The 7,913-nt window shown below is 39.7% G+C and overlaps 1 protein-coding gene and 1 long non-coding RNA gene across 3 annotated transcripts in view; one reads left to right on the top strand and one right to left on the bottom strand.

Moving 5' to 3' along the window:
• The window catches only part of LOC102251497 (calcium-activated chloride channel regulator 2), a 43,995-nt gene that overhangs the window by 8,931 nt on the left and 27,151 nt on the right, over window positions 1-7,913 (bottom strand). Inside the window, exons 9-11 of one of the 2 annotated variants that reach the window (XM_005885499.2) lie at window positions 6,987-7,093; window positions 5,071-5,295; window positions 2,516-2,786 (exon numbers count right to left, since the gene is read on the bottom strand). In XM_005885499.2, coding sequence (XP_005885561.1) covers window positions 2,516-2,786; window positions 5,071-5,295; window positions 6,987-7,093 — 603 coding nt within the window. The remainder of the gene's footprint in view (window positions 1-2,515; window positions 2,787-5,070; window positions 5,296-6,986; window positions 7,094-7,913) is intronic. The other variant, XM_014532761.1, reaches the window with a different exon arrangement.
• The window catches only part of LOC106724629, a 57,291-nt gene that overhangs the window by 41,016 nt on the left and 8,362 nt on the right, over window positions 1-7,913 (top strand). Inside the window, exon 2 of the long non-coding RNA XR_001360476.1 lies at window positions 3,575-3,652. This is a non-coding gene — a long non-coding RNA (uncharacterized LOC106724629). The remainder of the gene's footprint in view (window positions 1-3,574; window positions 3,653-7,913) is intronic.

Below are 7,913 nucleotides of genomic sequence, written 5' to 3'. Positions count from 1 at the left end.
TACAATAGGCAGCCCTGATCAATGATTCTCTCTCATCATTGATGTTTCTATCTCTCTTTCTCCCTCTCCCTTCCTCTCTGAAATCAATAAAAATATGTTTAAAAAAAGAAATAAGATTCACTCCCCTTATGACCATAGTAATGGTCATAACTATTTTTGATATTATCAGGTGGTTAAAAATATAATGGCTCCATAATTTCTCCGTGTAGTTCCTTAACCTATGAAAAATTATTTTCTAAAGGTAAATGAGTTGTACCTGCTTCAGTGCTAAGAAAGCATTTAATTATCACCTTTAGAGCTCTCCTTCCTATCCCTGAATAATACTAGTTTCCCACAGAAACCAAGCATATTTTAAAGCTTGTTTACAGTCATAGATCCTTTTAAGATAAAAGTGATCTGTTCCCAGGAAATTAATATGCATGCACATATGCATATTTTCATATAATTTCAAGGAGTTTATGAATATCCTTGAAGCCCTGATTAAAAAAAAATATTCCTGATTGAAAAAATATTTGTAGTTGATTTTTAAAAGTGTGAAATCATTTAACTTTTTCATTAGAGGGTACATGGAACTGCTGTTCTGATTGGAAGGGGCTCACTGACTTGGCGTTTGACAGGGTTTGGTTCCACCCAATGCTGCCTTGCTTCAGGAGACCACTGAAAGCTTGGCCCGTGATAGACTTCTCTCCTTTTGTATGGAACCTCAGGGAGCAGTTCGGTTCCAAACCAAGTCCAGGACTGAATGGCAGGAAGGCTTAGACTGCAGGGCAGCAGGGAGGTACAGCTCAGCCCAAGTGCAGATCACATTCCCTGTGCAAGTGTAGTGGCCACACTGGTCAAGCAGCTTGTCCTGTTCCCATACCACACACCCAGCCTGCACTCTGGCTTTGCATCTTCACTAAAGTGAGTGTCCTAGAGTCCCTACGGCAGAGGAAGGGCTGCTCCTCAGCACGAGAAAAGTAAGAATATATTTAATTAAAATAAAAAGTGCTGAGCAACTTATGATCATAGTAGGTTTAGAAATTGTTTTGTGTACTGACTAGTGATTTAATGCTGAATAAGGTCTATCGTTGTTGAGAAATGATAATGGAAAATTTCTCTAAGCCGTGGTTTATTTATCGATTTTATTTAGCAGATAAATAACCACTTCCAATATAAAAATAAGTATTAGACAATACCTGTGTGCTAAGGAAAAAAATCTAAATTGACACTTTAATGCCTAAACAATCTTTTTTCATTGTTTCTTTCATTAGAGTATAAATTTAGACATCACATAAAATGGTTCCAGGGAATAAATATTAAAGCCTATTGAGTCTATTCAAGTGATCTTTCCTAAGATAACGTTCTCCTGGAGGCCAGCCTGCAGGCTGGGCAAAGTGGGAACATTCTGCAAAGTGCAATTTTGGACTCCATACAAAAAATGAAAGGTGTGGCCAAGGGTAAGCAATCAAGGGTATGCAAGGTCATTTGGATCCATTCCAATGGACAAAACAAGAGGACTTCTCTGGTATCCCTCTGAGGTAGACTTGAACTAACATCCTTTAAATGAATGTTTGTTTCATAAATGGCATACAAGATTGCCATGGCAACATATTCATGGGTTTTCTCTGAAACAATAGAGGGAAGGAAAATGATTTTATTAGTAGATCATACACTTGGGGTTGCTAACATAAACTTTGAGGCCCATTGTCATTCTGAGAATTTAGTTTAGGGAAAAAAACCAAAACAGAACAGATGCTGCTGTTTGCCAGCTGGCTGTCGTGCTGTCTGTGTGTGAGGAGGAAGCTCTGAACTCTCCCCGTGCGGAGTGAGTGCTTTAAAGTCGGGTTTTGTTTTGCTTTACTGCATTTTCCCAGCAGTGGCAAAATCTCTATCTGGATTCCACTAGGCTTGCTGGCTTGGCCTTCTTGTGACCAAATCACACATGCAAAAGGCACTGGCCATGCCCTCTTATTGACCCGGCTACTTGGCTAAAGAAAGTCCAGGGTAATCTTGTGGGTCACAAGTTCAGTTTGCAATTTTCTCTTCACTATTGGGTTCAAGGAGAGAAAAATGGATTCACTGTCATTGCATCCCCCTTCTTGGGTTTCCATTTGCTCTTTTAATTGTTCAATCTGATGAGTTCAGTGACTAGTGAAGCTGGTGAGTCTTGCGGAATGTGGGCATGTCACAGAGCACAGGACCTGCTCCCGTGCGGCCTCACTGAGTGTGGCCAGCGTCACTGGGCAGGTGGAAGCCAGGACCTAGCGACTCTCCCACCAGTTTGCTCTCGCACAGACACTCTGCAGAGCTTCATGGGTACTCTCTTTTTCCAAGTTCACGTTCGCTTTCCTTGTGCAAATGTAACCTGTAGCTACTTTGTGTATCAGTGATGCTATGAGAATTTGAGAACCTCACAAGACTTGGTGAGCAAAATGATTGAACTGCAAGAATATTAAAGATGAGCTTGATAAGGATGCTGCAGCATCACAGCAGCTCTTGAGCACATGAAAAATGACATGACATTGCTTGTTACCTGCTCCATCATCAAGAAGTTTCAGCGTAACGGGCTCTTCAGTCTCTGGCTCAATAGTAGCAGTTACAGTGGCGTTGAGGATGGGGTAAAAGCCCTTCCTCACATTGGCATAGATCATCACGGGGTGGGGAAAAGAGGTGCTGTCTTTTTCTACAAAGGCCTCCACAGTAGCAGGAGGCTGGGCTGAGTGGGAGGCACGAGAGGTCACGGTCACTTTCAAGGACTGAAGAGAATGGTGGGTATTGTTCAGTGCGTAAGTCCAGGGCCCCGGCTGCAAAACAAAGGGGTTCTGCTTTGTCAGGTGTGAAGAAAAAGGTAAACCTTCATTTTAAACCATAAATCTAGGCGCCTAGAATTTTTTGTTCTTATCTTACTGATGTTGCATTTTCTAACATATCACAAACGAATGTCAGGAATAGTAATATTGCTTAAAATTCAGTATTTACATGGCTCTCACAGCACAACCCATTTACATTATTCAGCACCTCTTTCAGGAATTATACCCTGAATTTGTCTGTGGAGGAGAACACATCTTGAGTCACATTTTAGAAGATGATAACATTGTTTCAAAGCTTTAAAGTACTTTGCAAATATTAATCTGAGCCCCTCCACCCAAAAGGATAGTCAATGTTTTTATTTCTTTTATGTAAGGGAGAAAATTACAGTAAATTAAGCAGACAATTGTGATTTACGTGGATAACCTTTCCTAAAGGCAATAGTATCCTACCTTTCCTCCACTTCCCCCAAATCCTCAACATACCCCCAAATCTCAAGCAACAAAGCTCACATACACTATTAAGGATGAAGAAAAGGAATACTCTTTTTAATTGGTCAGGATTCTATAACATCTTTGTTGAGTACCTTATAAAAATATTGCTTAATGTCATCCTATTTTGCTTGTCTAAACTACGGGGGGAGGGGGAGTGGGGGAGACATACAAAATGTCTGAAAAAAAAGCTTAAACTGCAATGTAGCAGAAATTTGTTCTTTTGATTAAACTGTACATAAATCCTCCTTTTCCTCTCTTTCCTGCTGCTGCTCCTTAAACCCTGGAAGTAGGAGAAGGAACACAATCGAGCAGGAGGAACAAGAGAGGAAACAATGGGTTGGGGTGTGACTGTGACTCAGTGTGGAAAGGTAAGATGCCACCACACCTCACCCAGCCTTTTTTGTGAGATCCATGTGCTTTACCATTTTCCAGTGAAGACACATTTCAGGCATCAAGATCATCTATATCTATCTACCTACCTATCTCTATTGTAATCATAAAATTAGTAACAGATACATAGCAGGAAACTCCACATCAGAAACTTCTCTTTGGGTGTAATATGTGTGTTCCTATAGGCCTTATAGGGCACCTCATCCAGACTAAGAGGTCAGGCAAAGGCAGTGAGAAGCAGGTAAAGTGTTCCTGGCCCTTGTGCACAGGTGTGTACAGAACATGATGAGTTTGAAGAAAAGTTCAGTAGGAGCAGAGCACAGGATGTTTGGGAGAAGGGTTAAGAGATAAACTTGGGCAGAAGCCGGAAGATGAAGGGCTTGTTATGTAAAAGTAACCACATGAGTTTTATCCTGAGACCACCAAAGAGTTTTGAATAGGAGGCAGGTTTGACCTGGGTAGTGCTTCAATGCAGAAGGATCACCTGATAGAGAGATGAATGCTAGCCCAGAGGCAGGGAGGCTGGGGGAGGGAGAGCCACCAGTTATGAGGGGGGACTGCATTCAGTTAGTGCAAGAGTAATTGTGGTCAATTCACCACCCGGCTTAGAACCTTTAGTGGTTTCCCTTTGCCTTTAGAATTCAAACTTCTACTCCCTTCAAACTCCTACTCCCTTTACTGTCCTGCGGAGCCCCCTCCTGTTTATCTGTCTAGTCTCATCACTCCCTCCACTTTTCTCCCCCTAAACACCCATCTTACATGCTACTCAGTAGCTCATCCATATTGAACGACTTGTGGTTCCACGAAGAGCCATATTCCTTTTCTCTGAGCCTTTCTGTGTGCTGTTCACTCTGCTCAGAATGCCATTCACACCTTTGTCCCCTTTATCCTCCATATTTCCATTTTTATATTTTCACTTCGGGAAGCATGCTCCCACCTCCACACCTCATCCCATCTGCACATCCCTCCTGTATGTCTGAAAACCCTGTTCTTATTCATATCATGGCATTTTATTATGAAGCACCTAAAACAAGACTCAACACATAGTAGGTGCTCAAAAATATGTATTGCATGTATTCATAATATAAATTCTAGGTAGAGGGTTTTTCTAAGTGCACAGATAAGTCTGTCTATGTAGATTTTGTAAAGAAGGAAGTAAGCAAAAATAAATTATTTTTACTGCATACATACTAATTTCCTTTGTTAAAGTTTTGAACATGCATTAATTGTTCCCCTTAAAATTTTAGCATTCACAAAATGCCCTCATAAATTTAAAGTAAAATTTTGCTATATCAGAATAGGATTTCCTTTACACAATGCATTTAATTATGTGATTCAACTGAAAGTGTTTTACTTGACTAAATGTTGTCATTATGAACAAGCTCAGAACACCTACCTGAGCAGTTCCTGGAATCCAGAGGCGAGCAGTCCTCAAAGCTTGATTGATGGTAAAGTTATGTGTGTAGTATTTCCTCCCATTAGGTTCAAACAGTTCAATGTCAGGGGGCCCACTGGTCTGCCATGTGACTAGAAAGGTAGTATCATTGCCCATACTGTTATCCACAGTCACAGTGCTTTTCAATTGATGGTGAGGTTTAACATTCTCACCCATACTTTCAAGCTGTTCAAAAGAATACATATATATGAAGGTTTCTAGTGTATGCATAATTATTCCATCTTTTTCTTTTGTGACAAAAATGAATAGTAAAAAATAATTACTTAATTCTGACATGTAGTATATTTACATAAATCATTTTTCATGTAAAAATTTATTGCCAAAGCAAAATATAGTATATTATATAAGTACAGTAGTTGTAAAATATTTTGTTACAGTTAATACAAGTGTCATGCAACAGCATTTAATCATTGTCTATTCACAATGGATACAAGTTTATAAATAACTTTGAAAAATTTTATTTATTCAATAAATACATTGGTAACACTGTAAAATTCTCAAACTTGGGAAACATATAAACTTTTTTTGGTGGATGACAGCAGAGAAATTGTGGACTATTTGCTAAAATCAGTTTAACAAGGGTTTGTGAACTGCTGACCTCTATACCATATTCTGTGCTGGGCCCTGAGCTCTTGAAGGAGGTTAGATGTGGTTTCTTCTCAGAGTCTAGTGGGGCTAATGACAAAAGCAAGTGGGGAGAGGTGGCCAAATTTGAGAACATAAGTTTGATTTGAGCCATATGAATAATATTTTGTTACTTTTTAACACATTTGTTTTTATTTCATACTAGAGGCCCAGTGCACAAATTCGTGCACAGGTGGGGTCCAGCCCACCAGCACCCATCAGGGCTGATAGGGCTGGGCTGGTCAGGGGGAGGGGCCCTGGGCAGTTGGCGAGCTGACCCCACCCCCTGGTCGAACTCTGGTAGAACTCCCAGTCGAGGGGACAATTTGCATATTACCTTTTATTATATAGGATTATCGAAGAGGAAATCACAGGTAGGAAGATCATTCAGAAAGCCAATTGCAGTCTAATATATATTGTCATTTATAATTTACCTTTCTTCACTTCTCTTTAAAAATTTTTTTTTTATTGTTGACAGTATTACAGATAACCCCCAACACCCTCTCCCTTTTACACTTCTAATCATCGGATGATGGTTATTGCCTCTACTGTGTACATATAATTATGTTAAAAATTTTCTAGGAATAATTTACTGACTTCATTGTTCCTGTGAAGCCATTAACTTGGCAGGTTCACTTACCATCTGTGAGGAAACAGCAGATGAAATTTTGTTCAGTTATGTTCAAAATATCTTTAAACTACTTAGAAGAAAAATTTGAGCCCCTTTAAGAATTAGCTTGATTAGAGGATGCTTTTGTGAACAAAATCAAATAAACTGTGGTTGTTAAAAAGATATTTAGGAATTTTTAGAATTTAATGGAATAGTTGATACTTTTTATATGCGAGAGGAGCTTCAAAGAAGTTTTTGGATAAGCTAAAGTAAAATGGATTCTGATTTATGGAAAGTTAGTATGGAACTGAAACTAAATACGTGATTTTTAATTTTTCTTCTGGGCCTTACCTCCACTGCATTCCCATCCTCACCCCCATTTTGAGAAATGAGGAAGGAGCAAGTTCTGCTTATAGAACTTGAAAAGCAATTACAGAAAATGACTCCTAGGGCTGAGAAGTACGGACATCAGGTAGAAATGAAGCCTGGCTCTGGTGATGCCAGGAAGCTCATTACATATTCAAATAAGGTGAATGAGGCAATTAACCCAATTCATCTATTTTCGTTGTCCCCCTCTTCCTCCCCACACCAGCTATAAGTATAACATTGAGGAGATTCTGACCTGAATACATTGTTGAAAAATGTCTCCAGTTCCCGAGGAAATTCTACTGAAAGCATCAATCATGCTATTGGAGGTTGATTTATCTGGAACAAAGAACTTTAAACCTCCTGAAATACATGATTTGGATGTTAACTCTTAAAATGTATAACAGAATACAAAAATAAAATTTAGGCCGTTTCCAACAACTTTTCTTTGCATAAGGGGGTTGGTTCAGGAGAGCTAGGAGCAGTGCTTGATTTGCTTTGCATGGCGCCCTCACAGTCACATAGTGAGCAGCACAGAGGGGTGGTTTTGTCTCTTCTGTCCACAGATGTAATATGAGGGTCTAGAACTCTACTCCGTACATGGTAAAAACTCAATAAATACATGTTTATTGGTCTTATAATGAATATAATTCCTGGATAATCTAGGTTAATTGTGATCTATACTGCTATATATTTATATTTACATTTTGAAAACATTTTAAAAAGTAATTCAGTAAAACTTAACTTTCAGTTTTCAAGTCAGCATACCCATTTTTATTGAATCCTATCTAATAATAGAGAAACATGGTAATTAGCCGTACCTCCGCTACCCTTCCCATTGGCTAATAGGGCGATATGCAAATTAACTGCCAACCAAGATGGCGGCCGGCAGCCAGGCAGCTTGAAGTGAACAGGAGGCTTGCTTGCTTCAGTGACAGAGGAAGCCAACGTTCCCCGCCTGCGGCTGCCGGCCTCTGAGCTTGCAGTTTGAAACATTGTTACAAATATAGAAGCTAAACAAAACCCCAGAAACCTGCTTTCAGCCAGCCGGGATCTCAGAGCTGGAGTTGAAACAGTGTTTCGATTATAGAACCCAAACAAACCAGATACCTGCTTTCAGCAGCCTAGGCCTAAGAGCTGGAGCCAAGCCTCAGAGCTAAAGCTGGCCCAGAATAAAAAAAAA

The sequence above is a fragment of the Myotis brandtii genome, unplaced genomic scaffold, assembly GCF_000412655.1.
Source record: "Myotis brandtii unplaced genomic scaffold, ASM41265v1 scaffold909, whole genome shotgun sequence".
NCBI lineage: Eukaryota > Metazoa > Chordata > Mammalia > Chiroptera > Vespertilionidae > Myotis > Myotis brandtii.
This window is presented reverse-complemented; position numbering and strand designations above follow the sequence as displayed.